Source organism: Ovis canadensis, chromosome 19, assembly GCF_042477335.2.
Source record: "Ovis canadensis isolate MfBH-ARS-UI-01 breed Bighorn chromosome 19, ARS-UI_OviCan_v2, whole genome shotgun sequence".
NCBI lineage: Eukaryota > Metazoa > Chordata > Mammalia > Artiodactyla > Bovidae > Ovis > Ovis canadensis.
In genome coordinates, this window is record NC_091263.1 from 41846088 (window position 1) to 41870895 (window position 24808).

Sequence of the window (24808 nt, forward strand, 5' to 3'; positions counted from 1 at the left end):
TTGAACAACTTTTGGACGTTTTATTTGCCAACTGTGGAGGTTTAGCTTTTTTTTGTGTGTGTGGTTGGTAATTGTCCAGTGATTGCCAGTTTTCTTTTGTTTTTTTACAGAAGGGTAACTAACAATGCCCACAAGAAACACCACATTTATTGCTTTGAAGGTTGTCAGTGAAAATAAGAAGGCAAATGACATTTGTAAATGGCTGAAATGTTAGAATTTATTTTTCCCTCAGTAGATAAATATAATTGTTCAACATCCTTTTTTATTTATTATTTCTTTTATCTTTCAAGTAAATGGCATAATAATTGGAGCCTGAAATAACTGCCATTGCGTTACCAAAGAATTGTGCAGTTTTGCATCACTGTGATACTTCTACTTATAAAATTTCATGTTAGAAGGTTAAGATCAAAGTATTTCTGATAATAAAATGTTTGTTCAATGTTCTATTCATTTTGAAAAGCATCTGGTGAATGTGAAGTACTGCTTTTTGGTCAGACTATATTTTGGGCATTTATTGTGTAAAAAGGAGGAAAACAACAAACTTGATCTTGGCAAAAAAGGGAAAGACAAAAAAAATCTACTTTATCCCTACTAGATTTACCAATGCAAATGTGCTTCCTCTTCCAACTTCTGCCTGGCAGCTGAGGAATTAAGCTCTTATCTTAGTAGGATAAGAGTCACCAGTTAGGTTTACTTATTTATAAGATTGCTGGAGACAAAGGTAACGTTCCCACCTGTCACTTAAACAGGCAACTTGTTCCTTTTAGCTAAAAGAACAGTTTGGAAAAAAAAAGAAAGAAAGAAGTGAGGGCTTTCTCAGGTAGATCTGATGCCTGGCTTGTGTTGAGTGACCTTGGGAGGCTATTTCAAGGAAGAAGTGGCTCTTTTCTTGGACTTACTGTATAGTCACTGAGAGCCTCATCATCTGTGGTCAAGAAAGAAAATTCAAGGGATGGTGTGAGATGGTCTGGTGGCTCATGAATTCACATTCTCTGAACACTTGACTTAATTCACTTTTTTTTTTTTTTAACTTGAGAGTGGAATTTGTAAGCTGCTATTTTGAGTGGCTCTGATGACTAATTTAGTTAATTCCAAGCATGTGAACTTTATTTGCTCCTCTGATCTTACAAGCAAGGAGGGGTGGTGAAGGATACTGTTGGCTGGACTTAAGGCATCCAGCAGTGCTGGGATTGGTCACTACCATTGTGACATTGATTGCTACTGCCTATGGACATGGGCTTCCCTGGTGGCTCAGATGGTAAAGCATCTGCCTGCAATGAGGGAGAGCTGGGTTTGATTCCCGGGTCGGGAAGATCCCCTGGAGAAGGAAATGGCAACCCACTGCAGTAGTCTTGCCTAGAAAATTCCATGGATGGAGGAGCCTGGTGGGCTATAGTCCACAGGGTCGCAAAGAGTCGGACACGATTGAGGGACTTCACTTTCACTTTCATGGACATGGGGCATTGGTAAGTTTCAACAGTTGTTCAGAGAATACATGAATACTGGGAAGAGAATTTCCCTGTTCTTCCCTCTTCACTGTGGCAACATACAGTCTCTTGTTCTAAGAATCTGCCCACTCAAAGGGCAGTCTCATGTGCCACCCAGGTAAGTTTAAAGAAGAATGGCAGTTTTGTGTTTTCCTGTGTGTGTGAATTTTTATACTAGCATTAAGTTTTCGTAGCAGGATTCCTGGAATTTTAGTCTACACCTACTTGCATAACTACATGTTCTTTCACAGGATATTAATATGCTTTGATTTTTTTGACTCTATAGGAAAACAGCTTTTCATTCTGATCTCATGAGTATGTGTGTGTGCGCACACTTAAACATGATATTTAAACTCAAACATTTGTGTAAGAAATATAGAAAAGTGGTCCATGCAGAGCATAATTATGTAGGTAATTATGAAATATTGGATATTGAACAATGTGATGCATGGGTTTCTGAGGGCCCATCTATCTTTTAGTTAAGAAATAATATTTACTACAGCATATTCAATGCCACACAAGTCTTTTTTATGTGCTTGATTACACAGCAAAGTAAAATGAGGATCCTCAGTGCTGTGGCAGTTGTTTCTATTATGGGAGAAGAGAGAAGATACACATCCTGCTAACAGCAATATAAGAGAATCCCGTGGTTTTTTTCTGCTTCACGGGGTTTTTGAATGCTCTTTGCTGTTACCTTGTTGAGTTTTCCATTGACACTTCATTGGTGAGTAATTATTTGAAGACAGAGTGGAAAGTAAATACTTGTTGGAGAATTGTCTCTCAGTGAGAACTGATGTCATGCATGTCATGAAGATTCCATATTTTAAAACTTTTTGAAGTAATCACCCTCTGCAGGCACCTTTTTTCTTTGGAATAATACTTGCAATTATTTGCTCAAACCAGGTAAGTGAACAGAGGTGCCAGTGTTCACAACCATCATGAAAATAAGGAAAATTTCATCCTATTTTTCATGCCATGTAGATATGAGACTCTAATGAATGAAGTCATTTATTAGGCTACCTTCTCATAAATTACTAGTCCTCAACCAGAGATAATTAAACATTTGACATGAGGGCTAGGCAAAAATATGCAGTAACAATACCATTTATGATACTGCTGCTTGCTATATTAAAATTTTTTGCTTATCTTTGCATCAAAAGCCCTATAATATTGGTATCATTCCTGTAGAACAGTAGAGAATTCAGGGACTCAGAGAGCTAAAATGACTTCCTAAACCTAGATAGAAGTATTATAAAATAAATCTTGTTTCTCACAAGGCAAAGTCACTCTTCTGCTAGCAGACGTGGCTTTTCCTAAAGCTGTGGTCAGCATACTTTTTAATAGAATGTTCAGATAGGATGTATTTTGGGCTTTGCAGTCCATATGGTCTCTGTCATGACTACCCATCTCTGCCACTGTAATACGAAAGCAGCCATAGATAGTACCTGGCTGTGTTCCAGTGACACTTTATTTATGGACATTGAAATTTGAATTTCATATATTTTTCATGTGACATGGAATATTATATTTTTGATTCACAGGCCATAACATAACAGATGGCTGTTGAATTTGACCAATAGGCCGTAGTTTTCTGATCCCAGTTCTAAAGGATGTTTTTTTTTCAGATCATTTTTTTATCAAGCACTTATTATGCTATCATGGGCAAGGTATTTTGCTGTGTGCTCTAAGGGAATAAAGGAGAAGGAAATGGCAACCCACTCCAGTACTCTTGCCTGGAGAATCCCATGGATGGAGGAGCCTGGCGGGCTACAGTTCATGGGATTGCAAAGAGTCAGACATGACTGAGCAACTTCACTTTCTAAGGGGAAAAAAAGGCAGTCAGTTGAGGAAAAAGAAGGAAACCTTCATGGAAATTACTAAAATATAGATGCTTTGGGAGAGGTATAATCCAGTAGACTCCATTGAATTTCTGATAAAGTGGAGTTAATTTTGGCTGGACTATCAAAATAAGACTCTGTGTCTTGAAGGACAGACTGGGGAAACATTCCAGACAGAAGAATGGCATAAATCAATTAAAGATAACTTATTTAGTAAACACAGTTATTCTGCATATAATTATAGATGACATTCTTACTGACAGCCCTGAATGTGTTACTGCCTGTAGGACTGCCTTCAGGGGAAGCTGAGAATGTGCTCTGTCTCTGTGACAGTGCCCAGACAAGGAGGGCCAAGAGACAGAGAAGGCCTAGTATTGGCTAGACCTCCAATTTTTTTCAAAGGTGAATTTTGAATTTAAACCTAATACATTTCAATTTTTAAATGAGGTCAAACTAAAGATTCCAAGTATATATGATGGGTCACATCATACAAGCTCCATATAATTAAAGAATCACAGATTTGCTGAACTCCGGAAAGACGATCTAGCTCGGGTTCTATCTGAAAAGCAAACATGACTTCCTAAGTCAAGCTCAAATTCTGAGGTAAAGAAAAATGTGGAGCATGTTCAGGCATTCAACAGGTGACTGAAATCCTAACATTCCACCCTAACCTTAGAAGCTTTAGACTAAAGTACATCAAGGCTGTATACTGTCACCCTGCTTATTTAACTTATATGCAGAGTACATCGTGAGAAACACTGGGATGAATGAAGCACAAGCTGGAATCAAGATTGCCAGGAGAAATATCAATAACCTCACATCTGCAGATGACACCACCCTTACGGCAGAAAGTAAAGAATTAAAGAGCCTCGTGATGAAGGTGAAAAAGGAGAGTGAAAAAGTTGGCTTAAAACTCAACATTCAGAAAACTAAGATCATGGCATCTGGGACCATCACTTCATGGCAAATAGATGGGGAAATAGTGACATACTTTATTTTGGGGGACTTCAAAATCACTGAAGGTGCCGACTGCAGCCATGAAATTAAAAGACACTTGCTCCTTGGAAGAAAAGTTATGACCAACCTGGACAGCATATTGAAAAGCAGAGATATTACTTTACCAACAAAGGTCCATTTAGTCAAGGCCACGGTTTTTCCAGTATTCATGTATGGATGGACTATCAAGAAAGCTGAGTGCTGAAGAATTGATGCTTTTGAGCTGTGGTGTTGGAGAAGACTCTTGAGAGTCCCCTGGACTGCAAGAGATCCAACCATTCCGTCCTAAAGAAAGTCAGCCCTGAATATTCATTGGAAGGACTGATGCTGAAGCTGAAACTCCAATACTTTGGCCACCCGATGTGAATAACTGACTCATTGGAAAAGACCCTGATGCTGGGAAAGATTCAAGGTGGGAAGAGAAGGGGTTGACAGAGGACGAGATGGTTGGATCCATCACTGATTCAATGGACGTGACTTTGAGTAAACTGTGGGATTTGGTGATGGACAAGGACGCCTGGCATGCTGTAGTCCATGGGGTCACAAAGAGTCAGATGTGACTGAGGGACTCAACTGAACTGAACTGAAAAATTTAGCCTGAAGATTTAGACTAAAGGCTGATTATGTGTTAAGGAAATTTGTGATTCACGTGTGTCACAGATACATGTATCAATGTATCACAGATCTGGGGTTGTTCTGCAGAGAGATCTGTCCCATAGAATGGTCAAACTTGTGCAGATGCTAATGTTTTGAAATTCTCTTGAAACCTCTCTTAAAAATAACATAAAGCATAAAAAACTTCCTTAGATATCTGTGTAATAAACAGTCCACCAAAAGCTCAATTAAAAAAAAAATTCTGGTGGCTATTCAAACGAGTCATTAAAATTCAGAAATGGGACTTTGCTTCAGCACTCAGAGTTTATAAATGAGATTACTAATAAAGTGTTGTTGCTTTTAAAGTGATCATCATGTGTGGCTTTAGGAAAACAACTCCTGTGTAGTATTTGTATTCTCAATACTGCAAAGGAGTGTGGGTAACGTCGATGGCCAAGCTCCTACAAATTGCCCAAACAGAAATAGCCACCCAATAATAGTGAATGCTTCTACTATAAGAAAGGGAAAGATACAAGCAACTGAAAGAAGAGTTCCAGAGAATAAAAAGGAGAGATAAGAAGCCCTTCTTAAATGAACAGTGCAAAGAAGTAGAGGAAAACAATAGAACAGGAAAGATTAGAGATCTCTTCAAGAAAGTTAGAGATGCTAAGGAAATATTTCATGTAAGGATGGACACAATAAAGGCCAAAAATGATAAGGACCTAACAGAAGTAGAGAAAATTAAAGAAGTGGCAAGAATACATAGAACTATACAAAAAAAAAAGTCTTAATAAGCTGAATAACCACAATGGTGTGATCATTCACCTAGAGCCTGGAGTGTGAAGTCGAGTGGGCCTTAGGAAGCATTACTATGAACAAAGCTAGTGGAGGTGATGGAATTCTAGCTGAGCTATTTAAATTCCTAAAATATGATGTCATTAAAGTGCTGTACTCATTATGCTGGAAATGTGGAAAACTCAGCAGTGGCCACAGGACTGGAAAAGGTCAGTTTTCGTTCCAATCCCAAAGAAAGGAAATGCCAAAGAATCTTCAAAGTACTGGACAATTGTTCTCATTTCACATGCTAGCAAGATTATGCTCAAAATCCTTCAATTTAGGCTTCAGCAGGATGTGAACCAGGAATTTCCAGATGTACAAACTGCATTTAGAAAAGGCAGAGGAACCAGGGATGAAACTGCCAGCATTCGTTGAATCATGGAGAAAGCAAGAGAATTCCACAGAAACCTCTACTTCTGCTTCATTGACTACATTTAAGCCTTTGACTGTGTGGATTATAACAAACTATGGAAATCTCTTCAAGAGGTGGAAATACCAGACTACCTTACCTGTCTTGGGAGAAACCTGAATGAGGGTCAAGAAGCAACAGAATTCGATATGGAACAGTTGACTGGTTCCAAATTGGAAAAGGAGTGCAATGATCTATTATATTGTCACCCTATTTACTTAACTTCTATGTAGGGTATACATCTGAAGTGCTGGGCTGGATGAATTACAAGTTGGAATCAAGATTGCTGGGAGAAATATCAACAACCTCAGATATGCAGGTGATACCAATGTAATGGCAGAAAGTGAAAATGAACTAAAGAGCCCCGTGATGAGAGTGAAAGAGAAGAGTGAAAAAGGTAGTTTGAAACTCAACATTAAAAAAAACTAAGATCGTGGCATATGGTCCCATCACTTTATGGCAAACAGAAGGAAAAAAAGAGGAAGAAGTGACAGATTTTCTTTCCCTGAGCTCCAGAATCACTGCAGATGGTGACTGTAGCCATGAAATTTAAGACACTTGCCTCTTGAAAGGAAAGTTATGACACTATACAGAGCGAAGTAAGAAAGAAAAACACCAATACAGTATATTGATGCATATATATGGAATTTAGAAATATGGTAACGATGACCCTATATGCGAGACAGCAAAAGAGACACAGATGAAAAGAACAGACTGTTGGACTCTGTGGGAGAAGGTGAGGGTGGGATGATTTGAGAGAATAGCATTGAAACATGTATAGTCCAGGTTCGATGCATGAGGCAGGGTGCTCAGGGCTGGTGCACTGGGAACACCCTGAGGGATGGGATGGGGAGGGAGGTGGGAGAGGGGGTCAGGATGGGAAACACATGTACACCCATGGCTGATTCATGTGAATGTATGGCAAAATCACCACAATATTATAAAGTAATTAACCTCCAATTAAAATGAAAAAAAAGAAAGTTATGACAAACCTAGACAGTATATTAAAAAGCAGAGACATCATTTTGCTAACAAAGGTCTGTATAGTCAAATTGTTACATATGGATGTGAGAGTTGGACCATAAAGAAGGCTAAGTGCCAAAGAATGAATGCTTTTAAATTGTGCTAGAGAAGACTCTTGAGAGTTCCTTGCCTGCAAGTGGATCAAACCAGTCAATCCTAAAGAAATCAGCCCTTAATATTCATTGAAAGGACTGACACTAAAGCTGAAGCTCCAGTACTTTGGCCATCTGATGAGAAGAGCTGACTCATTGAAAAAGACCTTGATGATGGTAAAGATTGAGGACAGGAGCAGAAGGATGTGGCAAAGGATGAAATGGTTAGATAGCATCACCGCCTCAATGGACATGAATTTGAGCAAACTCTGGGAAATAGTGGAGGACAGAGGAGCCTGGTGTGCTGCAGTTCATGAGTTCTCAGAGTCAAGTTGACTTTGTGACTGAACAACCACTACTGTAAAAACATAATGATGGTATTTTTAAGAGTCACAGATGTAGTCATTCAGTTAGCTTATAGGAATAAGCTCCTGTTTTCACAAAGTGAATTACTTTTCAGTTAGACATACATATTCCAGGTGGAGATAGAATATTTGCTTATAGATTTATCTGAGAATGGCTATATTCTTTCTTTTGATCCTCTATTAGCATTTTGTAAGTTAAAGCCCTTTGCAATGAAGCGTAAACACACACATTTCCTTTCAAATACTAATTTTTCAAATTATCCAATATATACAATATGATAGGGTTGCTTAGGGGGTAAATATATATGTTGAATATAGTCATTGTCTTCTAAAAGTTTAAAGACTGGTGATGGAGAAGTTATGAGTGGAAAATAAGTGTAGGTAATGTGTAGTATGCTACAGAAATTGTGATGAATAAAATATAGAGAAATTGTTCTAATAATTCACAATGGGAAAAGATTGCTACTAAATGGTTACATGGAAGAAGAATTAATGAAATAATTTAGTGAGTTTCTTTAGACTTCCTAAATGACTGTAGCTTCTCATGTTGTTTTTTAGTTGCTAAGTCGTGTCTGACTTTGTGACCCTATGGACTGTAGCCCACGAGGCCCCACTGTCCGTGGGATTTCTCAGATAAGAATTCTGGAGTCGGTTGCCGTTTCCTTCTCTGTGTTATTTTCCCAGACCAAGGATCAAACCCACGTCTCCTGCATTGGCAGGCACATTCTTTACCACTGAGCCACCTGGGTAGCCTGTAACTTCTCATGCATATCAGCAAGATGTTCTTCAGGATGGTGGTACCAAAATTCTAGAGAGATGTAACTCATCCTTTCTAGCCCTTAGGTTTATTATTTATAATCTGTATCAGTATTAACAATAACAGTAATGTTCAACTGAGTACTGTTTTTTATTCAGTATTTAATATTCACTTATAATTAGGTGACTTGGTGGATGTAAAGTGTCTAGAGTAGGGCCTGATCCTCAATGTTTATTTTTTTCTTTGTTAACTTTTGAGACTGTGCATGTGTTTATATGAAGTATTTATGATGAGGGATTTTTCTCCATATTATACAGAACTAAGGAACTATGTTTTTCAGAGTAAAATTTGTTTCCTTCATTTGACTGCCATTAGGACACAATATTGTTTGTTCTTCCCAAGCCTACAGATATAATAATTTTGCCGATTTGGAGAAGGCTCACTTGTCACCACTACCTCTTGGGACCACAGAAATTCTTTCCATGTTGAATGTGGTTTGTTCTTTTCTTCATTGCCAAGATTCTTAAGTGAAGGAAATGAAAGAAATACCTTGCATTCATTACAATTTTACTCCCCTCCCCTAAAATAGTAATCTTGGACCCTGGGGACAAGAAAGGATGGTTCTAGACCATGGATTATCAAATTGGGAGTAGAAAATGAATAGAATAAAAAAAAAGTGCTATGATTCAGCATGCAGTAAGAATCAGTACTATTTCAAGAAACTTTTTAATCAGTTGTATATGTGACTATATATACATGCACACTGTATCTACAATAAATCATGATGAAAAGTGAATCTAAGTTGTAGGTCAAATGAAAAATAATTTGAAAAATTATTTAACTATTCATGTTTCTGCAACTCTGAGACTCACCCAAGAGTACCCCATAGTTCCAGATACAGTTTTGGGAGTGGTTATTCAATGTCTTGCTTTCTTTGATCTCTATACCTACCCAATAACCTAGTTTAGTTCCCCACTTATGGTCTAGAAATATACAAGCGAGTGCCTGTTTGGGAAAAGAAGTGGGAAGAGGGAACTAGATGGCATCTCATCTACTCAGATATTTACAGACACGATTCCTGCTTCTGCTTGCTGATGTGCAGGCAAGAAAAGAATATCTTCTCTTCTGCTTTATGAGATTACAGCTGCAAAAATACTACAAAATGCAATCACTGTTTCATATTACTTCTTAATAGCTTCTCCTTTATAATCATTTTATAATAGGGATTTTTTATTGTATAATTATTTTTTCATAGAAACAATAGCCTTCAACTAGAGTTTGATATGAAACATCCTTATTAAAATACACAAAGAGAATCATGCCTGAGCCCCAGAGAGCCTTGACCCAATCTCTTTGGTAAAGAATAGAAACCACAAATACAACCAACTCTATTAAACTCTCCAAGAGAAGTTTACTAAAGAAATTTTTTAAAATTGATTAATGAAATAATGAAGTCTTTTCAATTCAACATGGTTGGAGAGAACCTTGTGAATTTGCATACTTCAAAGATATTCAGTGGAAGTTGGTATAATAGAAAGCGGGGATATAAGTGTTTTTTTTTTTTTTTCATTTTGAATAAATGAGCCATGAATTGGGTACTCCTGAGTGTATTGTACACATTTCACACTGTATCTTTCAATAGCATTGTAACATATTTATCATGTTGAGTTGCTATTAAGCCATCTATCAAGAAAGGTATAATTATGGGTTGGGTATTATGGAACTATGTCAGAGACATTCAAAAGCACTAGAATTCACATTCATAGAAGATAATAACGTATTTAAGTAAATAAAGGGACAGTATTAGGAAAACATTTTAATCTACAAAGACTTCGACCTATCTCCTCTATGTTTGTTTTGTTCCTAATACATTATTTCTTGTCATATGACTCTAAATTGTTTAAACATCTTTCAAATGTAAAGAATATTCCACAAATCAGAAATACAGCCATTGGATTAAAAGCATCAAGATAAAATACCATACTCTCAGAGATATACCCAAGTTCTCTAATATTACTTGGCTATATTATATATTGAATATTAATCCATCCAGTGAAATAGATAGTATCTTTCATTAAAATCGGTGATTGGTTTACTAAAGTGCCAAAATCCAGATATTTAATCTTAAACATGACTGTTACGTATATAAATGTATCTGTGTGTGAGCCTTATTACTTTTTTTTTAAGGCAGGTTGCAGTGGGAGGAAAAAATGCAATTTTTGTTGAAAAAACTTTTTGCTGCATTGAAAGGTATCTGCCAGTTTATGGAAGAACGTTCATTTATGTGAACATTTATTTCCAGTACTTGTAAAACTCAAACAGCTGCTTTCAGTTCTAATTCTCTAACTATTGAGCACTGCTTCCCTTGCAGTTTTTCCATTTTGGGGTATGAATGAAGCATGAAGTAAAGATTGAGCAAATCATGTAGTAAGCTGTTAACTTACAATTTAAAGAATTTTTATCAGTTTCTCTGTCATGCTGTACTACACCAAATATATGTCATGCTCCAACATTTTTCCTTTTAACCTAATTGCTGGATAGCATTTCCAATATGGAAAATGGATGAATTGGCTATTCTTCATAAGCATTTTATTGGCCTTTCTCATCTAAAGTATGCTGTATTGTCTTACCCCCCCTTTTTTTAGTGTGTGGGTGACAGTAAGTTCAGCTCCAGGTGGCAGCAATGCATTAAAGGCTTATTTTCCCAGCACACAATGTTTAGAGTTAACGTAGTTAACTTGTTGCTTGTTGCTCTTGTTGCTTCAAGAGCTCAAGGATGTGCGGACTCTTTTCTAGAAGATCCTAGCAGATTGTCCTCCACCTCTTGTGGCTTAGCTGGTAAAGAATCCGCCTGCAATGTGGGAGACCTGGGTTCGATCCCTGGGTTGGGAAGATCCCCTGGAGAAGGGAAAGGCTACCCACCCCAGTATTCTGGCCTAGAGAATTTCATGGACTGTATGGTCCATGGGGTCACAAAGAGTGGATACAACTGAGCAACTTTCACTTCACTTGTTACTGGTTGAATTGTATTGCCTGAATATTTGTTATGTTGAAGCTCTAATCCTTAGGACCTCATAATGTGACCTTATTTGGACACAGGGTCATTGCAGATATCATTTTTGAAGATGAGACCTTCAGGGCGGACCCTAATCCGTTATGACTGTATCCTTATTAAGAGGGGCAGTGTTTGAATTCAGGCATAAAGACTCACTCAGAGGGAAGATGTGGTAAAGAGACACAGGGAGAAGGTGGCCAGCTGCAAGCCAAGGAGATGGGCCTGGAACTCATTTTAGGGCCCTCCAAAGAATTCAGCCCTGCCCACGCCTTGATTTCAAAATCCTACTCTCCAGACTGTGAGATGAGTTAAGTTCTGTTTATTAAACAACCCAGTTTGTGGTACTCTGTTACGGCAGATGTAGCAAACTAACGTACCCCTTTGTCGTTGTTCCTGGTCTCATAAGTTAATCCCCGCTGTCTGCCCTGCTCCCCAGTCAGAAACTGCAGAGATCTGGAAAGGCAACATATCTGGTGCTTTTCATATCTCAGGTGAGAGGCAGGTTCTGTTGGCGGGGAAAAGAGTTGCGGAGGAACTGTTGAGTAGACAGCCGACATTATCGGCCACAGCTAATTTTTCATGTGGAGCACATGTCTGGCATTCAGATATTTGTTAAAGAAATAAATTATCTTATTGAAATTTTTCACCTTTCCTGACTTTGGAAGAATATTATTGAGATTGTATTTCAATCATTTTTTGCCTTTTTCCCTAGCATTTCCTAGCTGTAAGCCACCAATGCCAAAATCAATGGTGATGTCCCACTGCTACAAAGTGCTGCTTTCCATCTTAAATTCCCTTCCCTGTGGAATAATAGAGCTTGTTATAGATCTTGTATCGTTGGTGGCATATATTTTTTTTCCTTTCTCTGACTTGCACTAGACATCCTTCTCTTTGGGTTGGGTATCTCTTTTAAGTACATTGAAAATTCCTTTCTAGATCTACTGTCTCTTAAATTCTTCCTTAAATAGCACTACCATCCTAACTCCCTGTTGGATTGACCTTCATTTCCTCCTGTATTGTGCTGTGTAGCTATGGTACAAGTCTGCAAGGGGAAATGGGGAATATGCTTTCCTTTTCTGTGTGAATTTCAGGAGTAACATTACAGTCTTTTAGGATTTTCATTTCTTCTAGTAAAAGTAATGCAACTGCCTGCAAGCCTTTGTCTGTTTCTCTCTGTCATTCTTCATAAAAATTGTATAGAGTATGACCATTAGAATTGATTTGCCACAGTTTGATCTTTTAGTGATATTACCTTAGGAGCTCATAAAGCTTGTACTTACATTCAAAGGCAGTTATTCCTTGTAGCCTCTGGGTGTTTGGGGAGAAAAAAAACACCCTAGGATTAGATTTTTCGACTTATTAGTCCCATTCGGAAATGTTATATGCCCTTTATTTTAGGTTGTAAACTTAAAATGGAGCTTGGAAGCCAGGCCAACATATCAAAAAAAATGCCCCGTCACAAAAAGTAAAGTTTAGCATCAATCCAAATGTTACATTGAATCCCTTTAGTTAGGCATGAAGCCCCCTTCTGTTTTCAGTCAAACTGCTTTCTGCTGGTTACGTGTGAATAGTCAAGGTTTTGTCCTTTGGAGGATCAAAATTAGCTTTGAAGAAATTGTTGGATAATTTCCTTTAGGTTAGTGAAGACCTCAGAATTTTTTTCGTTTTAAGCTTACATTGCCAGCGGGAGACTAGAATATTATAACCCAGCATCTCTCATCACCGATTTCATTCCGGGGAAACAAGATTGAGTAGCCTTTGTCTCTTTTCTGAATGTAAAGCATGAACCAACCTGTCATGTTTGATTATTATTTGCACTTACGTTTTAGGAGTCATTGGAGACTCTGGAGTGGCTGCTGGTGGTCTGAAATGCCCTTAGGAGCCTTAAATTTCAAAAGTGCCTGGCATGTGCCTCAGAAGCTTGTAACTCTTGTGTGTCATCAGGAAATGTGTGCTCAGTTGCTCAGTTGTGTCCAACTCTTTGTGACCCTATGGACCGTAACCTGCCAGGCTACTCTGTCCACGAGATTTCCCAGGCAAGACTACTAGGGTGGGTTGCCATTTCCTTCTCCAGCAGATCTTCCCGACCCAATGATCGAACCCATGTCTCCTGCATTGCAGAAAGCTTCTTTACCACTAGCACCACCTGGGAAGACCACCATCAGGAAATACTGAAGTTGACAAAGCAAGCTGATGGTTAGTTTTCACCTTTGACCCTATTTAGAACAGTGTAGTTAAATGGAAAGAGAAACAAACCAAGAATATGATCACCCAGCTGTGATCCCAGGTTTCTCAGCCAAAAACTGTGTTACCGTGGTTGGTTATTTACCCTCTCTGGGTTTCATTTCGTCTGGGGAGGCTAAACAACTATAAGGTGAGAATATAAGCTATGGAATTAAAACCTTAACTTTATCATTCACCAGGTGTAAAATAATATCTGTCTTATGTTGAGTTATTACGAGAATTTCTTCATCTTAATCATCCGTTCAGCAGACAGATATTGAATAGCTGCCATGCTCTAGGAGTTGGAGGAGCAGCAATGAATTAGATACAAAATAAACAGCAAGCACTTATATGAGTGTGTCTAATATTTATAGATAGTGAGATACACAGCTGATGTCTGTGACTGGTGGAAGTGAGGGGTGACTCATGACATAGTTGGGGGAGGGGCAGTCTTATTTAAGTTGAGAAGATGACATTTATGCTCTGTTCTGAATGACTAAAGGAAACCAGACCACAAGAATAAGAAGAAAGGTCAACCCAAAGCTCAGGGTGTCTGAGAGCCAAAGACAAGGATGATGGTGCAGCTGGACCTCATAAAGTAGGCAGTGGGGCAAATACAGCCTGGGAGTAAGGGAGACAGGCTTGTAAATGTCTGAGTACAGTGCCTGGCTCATAAATGTTAGCAAATTTGCTATTGTCACCCCTCTTTCAAAAGGGTCTCAGAAAGAAATGCTTTTAATTATTTAATACTGTCACCTTAAATTAATAGCAGTCTCTGGAGCAAAATTAGAACATCATTTGGGAATTTGACTTTTACTAAATTACGATGTTTGTGTTTTCATTGTGGTCACTTGTAGGAAAATTAAAAAAAACAAACAAACCTCTATTTATCTTTCTTTAGCAGTATGTCCTTGTTGGTTATCTTTTTAAATATAGCAGTGTGTGCATATCAATCCCAAACTCCCAATCTATTCTTACCCGTCTTCACCCTAGTAACTGTAAGTCGATTCTCTAAAAACACCTGTCTTTTTCATTGAAATCACCCTTTTGGTGTATACCCAATTTTCCTTTTGTTGGTTTCCTTCCCCAACTTACCTGTTGGCTTCAAACATACACTATTATGTTAATAAAGTATTGCTTTCAAGCCCTGCCAACATCAGTTGGTCCGGACAACACTGCTATACCGTCTTCTAAATGAGTAAAATATATGCCACTCAAAATATTCAGAAGCCATTGCGCTGGAAAAAATACTATGAAACAATCTATCTTTTTTGTAAATATTTATAGGCAGACTTTGTAACAGACGGAAATATATTCAAATTTCTAAGACAGTAAATATTAATGATACACTTCTTTTTTTTTACTTTTATGCAATAAACTGAGGGGGAAGATTCAAGAAAATGACAGCATTGGCTCTTTTTAATTAAGAGCTATTTGTTTAGTACCTGTTTCAAAATCCCTTTCTTCTGGAGATTGTCCAAAGGAAAAGTAAGACTTTTTTCCCCCTTGTGACATTTTCCCCTTATATATAAATAAAAACCAGGGACTTCCGAGGACAACCCATGACTTTCTTAAATCATTGTGAGCCATGCTGCTGCTGCTAAGTCACTTCAGTCGTGTCCGACTCTGTGTGACCCCATAGATAGCAACCCACTAGGCTCCCCTGTCCCTGGGATTCTCCAGGCAAGAACACTGGAGTGGGTTGCTATTTCCATCTCCAATGCATGAAAGTGAAAAGTGAAAGTGAAGTCGCTCAGTCGTATCCGACTCTTTGCGAGCCTATGGACTGCAGCCTACCCAGGCTCCTCCATCCATGGGATTTTCCAGGCAAGAGTACTGGAGTGGGGTGCCGTCGCCTTCTCCGTCTTACAGGTTAAACTATCTGAAACATTGGCTTGAGCTCTGCCCACTTCCCACAGACACAGCATCTGATGTGCTCTTTCTATTGACCATTTAAGTAGTAATCAGTAACTATTTCCTCAGGGTGGGAAGGTTCTTCTCCAGCCACTTTATATTTTTGGATATGATTTCCAGAATAATTTGAAATATATTTCGATGTGATCCTTGGGCCTTAAGAGATTCAAAGAACAGTTCCACTTCCTGCAACTCATCCTTGGAAGAAAAATGAGGTGTTGTACCAGAGATGGTCATTCTTTGTGGGCCATAGTAAGGGTTAACTGTGTGGTTTTGTTTCCGTAGAAGAGGGCTCAGAGTTAGCCAGAGTTTGAAGTTTGACTGCGCAGTCCCCAGACTGCCATTTCTATCATCAACTGCACATTCTGAACAGCTGTGTGTACTTTCCTGTTTCATGTACCCACTTTTGGATTCAACACTTCTCTTCTGTACATTGGGAATAATTACAGTACTTACCTCACAAAGCACTGTGAAAGTTAAAGAACAGAGGTGGACACATGGAATTCATATGGTGGCTTTCATTGTGGCTTTTTCATCATTTCAATGATTATTTTCAGTACTGTGTTATTTTACTATTCCTGTTAATATGGGAAATGTTTTGTTAATGTTATAATGCTATTACTTCTTAGGTAGCCTAAATTGTTTCTAGGCTTGAATGCTTTTCCATTTAATTTTCTTTGTCACCTCTTCAGAGGTTCTCTTTGTCTCCTAGTCTGGTTATTTATTTATTTTTTCCTGCAGTTTTACTGAGCATTTCAAGATAGGAGTAAGGAATTTGGTTGTGTTTTTATTTTTTCCTGTGAATGTCTTTGTTTTCAGAATGCTCTGCCAGTGATTATACAATTGCAGTGGCATAAGCTGTTGGTGATGGCATTATTTCTTTCCTTTCTGAATTCATCATACAAAGACACAGGTTTCTATTTGTGTATATGTGGAAATTCTTAGAAAGTTCAAGTTCTCTTAACAAAAGTAAAAGCACTTTTTAAAGGACACTTGTTCAGTGTTGTATCCTTCTCTTTAATTTGCTAGTAATCAAATGGAAATCCTACCAAATATTGAGCATTTTGAGGTCGGAATGCAAAATAACATTGTCAACACTCAGATTTGCATGCATGGCAAGTATTATGAGAAAGACAATACTCAGGGATTCAAGTGGTTTTGAATACAGCTTTAGTTTTGTAAAGAGGCTTATGATAGAAAGACTTCCTAGACCAGGTAATTCACCAATGATCATTTAGGTAGAATTTATATTATAAAAAGTGATTAGTACAGCCTTATTTATTCTTTTAAGTAATCTTATTAATATGACAGTGGTTTTGATAGTAATTTTCATTTTCTTAGAAGTGTTACTAGGTTGCAAGGACAGCTTCAGTGATGCCTTGTAAACAAAGTAGTGCCTACAGAGCATCTTTGTGGAAAAGGGAAGAAGCAGTGTCTGCTTCCCTTTTTTTAAAAACAGCACTAGAGACACTGGTTGGTTGCTTTTCTTCTTTAATTCTAGTGTGCAGCTGGTACAGTACCTTTTACTTATTATGATTATTTTTTGGATGTCTTCTACCCATATAGGTGAGCTGCTCTTACAGGGCCCAGTGTTTGTCAAAGAACCCAGCAACAGCATTTTTCCTGTTGGCTCAGAGGATAAAAAAATAACTTTAAATTGTGAAGCACGAGGCAATCCTTCACCTCATTACAGGTACAGTGGAAAGTTTGAAAATCCATGTTAAAAAAAATCAATTTGGCAACTATGAACTTATTTTTTTGCTTCAGTATACTTGTGCTATCAGTAAGTTATAGTACATGAAGCTATATTCAACAGTCATACCTAAACATTTGGGTCCATATTTTGTATATTTGATTGATTGTTTCCTTTACAGTAAGAATTATTGATTAAAGAAAACATGATAGAGTCTCTTAAATAAGCAATGTCTTTTCATTGATTTGTGGTAGAAATTAATGTATAAACTTGGATTTACATGTAGTTTTTGGGAACACATCCATTGTAGGGATGAAATTAAATATGTTGTAAAAGTATGTAGCAATCACAGTTTTAGAAAAAGGTAATAGCATCTATTCTTCTTCCTTTATTATTTTACTGAGTATGCATTAGAAGGTTCATACAGTGTAGAAGAATAAAATACATCCCTACTAAAGTCATACTATTTTTGAAGGGAAAATAAATTTTATTGTATTTTGCTCATGTGAAAGTATACATTTTTCAAACAATATAAATAATAACTTTTCACTAGAAACCTTCCAGCAACACAGAAAGGTATAAGGAAAAAAAGAAAGAAAAAAGAAAACTGAACTCTCATCACCTTAAGATAAAAATATAATATTTGGTGAGGTGATGATAGTTTATTTGGACGTGATGGGTATATACTTTATTAAATAATACAGGATTAACAATTTTTAACTTTTAGGGTTCTCAGGGGACCCACATTAATGAAGACATGAATTATTTATAAACAGGATATGCTGCTTTTATTTAAATGGTTATGAGAAGGTGCCTGAGGCACCTTGAAAACAGCATGCTCTTTTGAGTACTGCAAGCATTTGTCTCAAACTCCCTGTTTGCAATCAACTTCGCCTGGCAAAACCTTTTCTATAACCTGAAGAGCAAGCAGACTTCAGCCTTTATTAATGAAATTCTTAGTGTTTTGAGTAGTGATGTAGATCCTATTGAACTCCTGTTGTTCTCTTAACCCATGTCGATAATAGTAGCGAACAATCATTATTAACTTGGGTCAGTCTTAGGTTAGAAGGTTAAGTTGACTTCAGTTCAGTTCAGTCGCTCAGTCATGTCCGACTCTTTGCGACCCCATGAATCGCAGCATGCCAGGCCTCCCTGTCTATCACCAACTCACGGAGTTCACTCAGACTCATGTCCATCGAGTTGGTGATGCCATCCAGCCATCTCAGCCTCTGCCGTCCCCTTCTCCTCCTGCCCCCAATCCCTCCCAGCATCAGAGTCTTTTCCAATGAGTCAACTCTTCGCATGAGGTGGCCAAGTATTGGAGTTTCAGCTTCAGCATCAGTCCTTCCAATGAACACCCAGGACTGATCTCCTTCAGAATGGACTGGTTGGATCTCCTTGCAGTCCAAGGGACTCTCAAGAGTCTTCTCCAACACCACAGTGCAAAAGCATCAATTCTTCGGCACTTAGCTTTCTTCACAGTCCAACTCTCACATCCATACATGACTCCTGGAAAAACCATAGCCTTGAGTAGATGGACCTATGTTGGCAAAGTAATGTCTCTGCTTTTGAATCTGCTATCTAGGTTGGTCATAACTTTCCTTCCAAGGAGTAAGCATCTTTTAATTTCATGGCTGCAATCACCATCTACAGTGATTTTGGAGCCCAAAAAAATAAAGTCTGACACAGTTTCCACTGTTTTCCCATCTATTTCCCCTGAAGTGATGGGACCAGATGCCATGATCCTGGTTTTCTGAATGTTGAGCTTTAAGCCAACTTTTTCACTCTCCACTTTCACTTTCATCAAGAGGCTTTTTAGCTCCTCTTCACTTTCTGCCATAAGGGTGGTGTCATCTGCATATCTGTGGTTACTGATATTTCTCCCAGCAATCTTGATGCCAGCGTTTCTCATGATGTACTCTGTGCATAAGTTAAGCAGGGTGACAATATACAGCCTTGCCATACTCCTTTTCCTGTTTGGAACCAGTCTGTTGTTCCATGTCCAGTTCTAACTGTTGCTTCCTGATCTGCATATAGGTTTCTCAAGAGGCAGGTCAGGTGGTCTGGTATTCCCATCTCTTTCAGAATTTTCCACAGTTTATTGTGATCCACACAGTCAAAGGCTTTGGCATAGTCAATAAAGCAGAAATAGATGTTTTTCTGAAACTGTCTTGCTTTTTCCATGATCCAGCGGATGTTGGCAATTTGATCTCTTGTTCCTCTGCCTTTTCTAAAACTAGCTTGAACATCTGGAAGTTCACGGTTCATGTATTGCTGAAGCCTGGCTTGGAGAATTCTGAACATTACTTTACTAGCATGTGAGATGAGTGCAATTGTGCGGTAGTTTGAGCATTTTTTTGTCATTGTCTTTCTTTGGGATTGGAATGAAAACTAACCTTTTCCAGTCTTATGGCCACTGCTGAGTTTTCCAAATTTGCTGGCATATTGAGTGCAGCACTTTCACAGCATCATCTTTCAGGATTTGAAATAGCTCTACTGGAATTCCATCACCTCCACTAGCTTTGTTCCTAGTGATGCTTTCTAAGGCCCACTTGACTTCCCATTCCAGGATGTCTGGCTCTAGATGAGTGATCACACCATCGTGATTATCTTAGTCATGAAGATCTTTTTTGTATAGTTCTTCTGTGTATTCTTGCCACCTCTTCTTAATATCTTCTGCTTCTGTTATGTCCAGACCATTTCTGTCCTTTATTGAGCCCATCTTTGCGTGAAATGTTCCCTTGGTATCTCTAATTTTCTTGAAGAGATCTCTAGTCTTTCCCATTCTGTTGTTTTCCTCTATTTCATTGCATTGATCGCTGAGGAAGGCTTTCTTACCTCTTCTTGCTATTCTTTGGAACTCTGCATTCAGATGCTTATATGTTTCCTTTTCTCCTTTGCTTTTTGCTTCTCTTCTTTTCACAGCTATTTGTAAGGCCTCCCAAGACAGCCATTTTGCTTTTTTGCATTTCTTTTCCATGGGGATGGTATTAATCTCTGTCTCCTGTACCATGTCGTGAACCTTCGTCCATAGTTCATCAGGCACTCTATTAGATCTATTCTCTTAAATCTATTTCTCACTTCCACTGTATGATCATAAGGGATTTGATTTAGGTCATACCTGAATGGTCTAATGGTTTTCCCTACTTTCTAAGGTAGACCTTTGTATTTTTGCACTTGCAAGTAAAGGTCAGTTTCTGTCAACAGTACTCAACAGCATATATGTTGAGCACCTGTTGAGTATTTTCAACACAGTAATTGTAATGATCCTGGTTACTGGTCAGAATTGGCTGAGGTGATAGAAGAGTTTCTTCTCTCTGCCTGTTCCTTAACCTATAGAAATAAGAAAAGTTGTCAACATGATTAAAATCAAACAAAAAGCTATTTTATGAGCTTCTTCAGTTAATCAGACACAGTACATGCAACAGGTGGAAATATTTTCTTCTTTGGAGGGAAGATGAACAGATCCACTTAATAGGAAATTATCCTGGAAACATTTTCACCAGCGTTTTTGTAGGACATTCTAACACTTTCTAAATGCATCTGTTTGTTTCTCTGTGAAGTGGAATATTATCCTTTTAGATATGACTGTAAATATTTTAAAGAATCAATGTGAATGACTCATGTGTGGGCTGGTTTTTTTTGGTTGTTAGTAAAGTTATTTCCTGGCATTTTATCTTGTGAATAATTTGGTGATGAATGTGTTGAGCTGAAAACTTGTCAAGATGTAACATATAGTCACATAGGATTTTATTTTTAAATGAATAGATTAATTATGTTGGTAAAGTTTAATCAAACCTCAAGAAGTCTTGAGCTTAGAAATTCAGAAATATCTTTTTATTGTGTTTACTTATGAGATACTTATTTTAATGTCAGTGTATTACAATTAGAGTAAATACAATTAAATACCAGGTATTTACAAAATGCTGTTGTATAGACATGATATATGTGTTTAAATCCTGATAACATATATAAAATGTTGATAAAGTTCTGCCATTTATACAGTACTTTTTATGTTTTATTAAATGTCCTGAGATACTATATGTTGCATTTAAAAACAAATCTGTACCTGAAAATAGCTGTATAACTGAAATTAATTAATCAGTTTTAAGTTTGAGAAATGAAGAAATTTTACATGCTAGGTATTGTTTTAAAATAGTTGGTTTATAGGGAAATGGAAAACACTTTATAGCTCTAAAGATACTCTGAAGGTAAGACTAATGACCAGTATAAAATTTCACTTTAGAGTTATTAGAAATTGAGACCTGGAAGAAGCATGAGGAAACCTCTTTTCACTGTGAAAATATTAGGTTTTCCTATAATAAGCAATGATTCCTTATTATCCATGTTATCTGAATCAGTAATTATGCCGATGAGTAGATGGGATTATAGACTACAGTGGGTTGTAATTATAACCTCATCTATTTAGATAACACCTTCACATATGGCCTGATTTTTCTCCTAGTTTTTGATTTTAATAGTCAACCAGGTAATAATATCCTGCATTTTTCCTTTACCTGTTCCAGAAGAAAATAAACTTGCTGGTTCTTATTTTCTGCTGTCCTTTAAAAATTATGAATAAATAGTGCAAATAGGTAATGACTTTGAAAGTGAAAGACAGTGTTGGTTGCTCAGTCGTGTCCAGTTCTTAGCCATCCTATGAACTGTAGCCTACCAGGCTCCTCTGCCCATCAGATTCTCCAGGCAGGAATACTGGAGTGGATAGCCATTTCATTCTTCAGGGGATCTTCCCAGTCTAGGGATTGAACCCAGGTCTTCTGAATTGCAGGCAGATTCTTTACCATCTGAGCCATCTAACATGGGGATAAATATATATTTTACATTAATTTACAGAAAGGATATGTTTTTGTAATTATTTATAAATAGAAGCACATAGATAAGAAAGAGAAAAAGGAGGGAGGGAGGAAAGAATGAGGGAAGGGAGGCAGGGAGGGGAAAAGAAAGTTATCAAGGAGGAAATTAACAGTTCATTTGAAAATGTAAATTAAAAGCAACCCAAACACATTCTCTAAGACTCAGAGTAAAGTCTAAGAGTCTTGTAAAGGAATATCCTTTTGAAAGCCCAGATCCTGTCTTGTAGACTGAGGCAAACTTTTCTGATGAGAGATCTTGTCTTTGTTATTATACCACTGGGTAAAAAGAACTCTTAATTGGCCATATTAGAAATCTAAAAGTTCAGAAATTCTCAAGAGAAATTACCCATCTTAGGGTTTAATTGAGAATTTTATTCTTTCTTTTGCCTCTTCCCGCCTGAGCCCCAAAGCTTGTATTTAAAGGTTAATTAGTATTCAGTCTGGTCGTAATTGCTGATGATGCTGAAAGAGGTTGCCCTGAGGAAGTATTAATAACATTTTTTTAAATGGGAAGGATTTTCTCTAACTTCTCATAGGGTTAAATATGCCCATCATTTGCTAAGATGAAAGACCCCAAATAGGAAGTTCCCTGGTCACTTCAACTAATGCCTTTCAGCATTACAAGGCTCATATTGGACTGACCAGGGTATAATATGCAAATGTCAGTGGGGACTAGGCAAGTAACAGACCAAAAGAGGCGGCCCTTAATAACATGTAGACACATCGAATCATGACGAGAGACTGTCCCACATTTAGCCAGAAGTCCATCCAGGGGCCATGATTGCTTCTGAGCACTGGCCAGTTGTTATCATCCAGGAATCCTGGTCCACTACTACAAAACCTTTTCAAGAGATGTTTAAAATTGAGAAATTTTCTTTTTTTGAGTCTCTGTACTTCTATTGTTGACTCTCGCTTTTTAAACATAGTAAAGGCCAAAGATGATAAGCCTTAATTGTGAATGTGGGCCAGGTGGGTTTTGTGTTTACAACATTGAGTCTGGCTCAAGACTTAACAGGTTGTGCCGTCGAGTATGGTAGCCAGAAGCCAAGTGTGTCTGCATATGTTTAAATCAGTTCAACTAAGAATTCAATTCCTCAGTCATAGCAGCCTCATTTCAAGTGCTCAGTAGCCACACGTAGCTAATAGTTACTGTATTGGACACACAAATGGACATTTCTGTGCTTGCAGAAAGTTCTGCTGGACAGCAGTGCTCTACTTTGATCCTTACTGGATCCACAGCTTTTCTATAAATGTTCTGTTTTATTCTCAGCACAAGGAAGCAACCAGAATATAATTCTTTTCCAGCTTTATATAATAAGTAGCAGAGACATTACTTTGCCAACAAAGGTCCATCTAGTCAAGGCTATGGTTTTTCCAGTGGTCAGGTATGGATGTGAGAGTTGGACTGTCAAGAAAGCTGAATGCTGAAGAATTGATGCGTTTGAACTGTGGTGTTGGAGAAGACTCTTGAGAGTCCCTTGGACTGCAAGGAGATCCAACCAGTCCATTCTGAAGGAGATCAACCCTGGGATTTCTTTGGAAGGAATGATGCTAAAGCTGAAACTCCAGTACTTTGGCCACGTGATGCGAAGAGTTGACTCATTGGAAAAGACTCTGCTGCTGGGAGGGATTGGGGGCAGGAGGAGAAGGGGACGACAGAGGATGAGATGACTGGATGGCATCACCGACTCAATGGACTGGGAGGAAACAGAGGCAGTTTGGGGTTAGGTTTTATTTCAGGAGTCAAGAGTGTCATGAAGCATCACAGGAACAGAAGCAATCTATAGATTGTTCTATAGGATATTCTTAAATTTGGATTGAGCCCTTCTTTATGGCTCCATTTTAAGACAGATTGCCCCTGAAGTGGCAAAAATGACTGCCTAGGTCTGCTTATATCCTCCACAGAATATTAACTGGAAGAAGAGGAGATCTTTCCTATTAATGTGTTACCAAAAGCTCTGAATGGTGTCAGAAAAACATGAAATAAAAACACAGCTAATACTGTCAGTAGTCAGAACCCAGGAGAAATGTAGAGGTTAGATTTTAGATATTAAAGGTGGTAGTTGAAAAATTAACATATTTTTGTTATTGTTATGTTTTTGTCATGAGGGAAGAAGGAAGGAAAACACATACTGATCAAACACTAGTTAAATCAACTGCATCACAGTTGTATTCCTAACTAATCTCTAAGGCCTGAAATGAGGAATGGTCCCAGTGGCCATGCCTGGGTCCTGGGAGGTGTGGCCTCTCCAGAGGAGAATGAGAATGATGCTGCCAGTAAAAGCTGAAATGGAAGCAGAGATGGCAGAAAGAGCAGTCATCTTCTTTGATTCTTCTCAGAATAATATAAAGATAATCGCTGGTCAATATGAGCTAGGGTTTACCTATATAAACTGAAGAGTTAAATTGTTTTTAATCCCAGTGTAGGTCTAATCTCTTTTTATGTCTTTTTTTATTATATATGATTAAAATTTATCAATGAGTGGGAGTCTCTGTCATGAAACACATTTTAGAAACTTGATTTTTAAAAACGCAGCATCACAATTTAACTCATTTGTATCTTCACTAATTATTGCTGAAGCCTAACTAGTTATTTTTGGATAAAGTATTGAATATGCAAATTCAGGCATTCATTCTTTCAAGGGCTGCAA

General features: G+C 37.8%; 1 protein-coding gene across 1 annotated transcript in view; it reads left to right on the forward strand.

The window, feature by feature from the left end:
- CNTN3 (contactin 3) overlaps nt 1–24808 on the forward strand; it is a 403835-nt gene that overhangs the window by 112348 nt on the left and 266679 nt on the right. The window contains exon 3 of the mRNA XM_069562133.1: nt 17157–17283. Within this exon, the coding sequence (XP_069418234.1) occupies nt 17157–17283 (127 nt within the window). The remainder of the gene's footprint in view (nt 1–17156; nt 17284–24808) is intronic.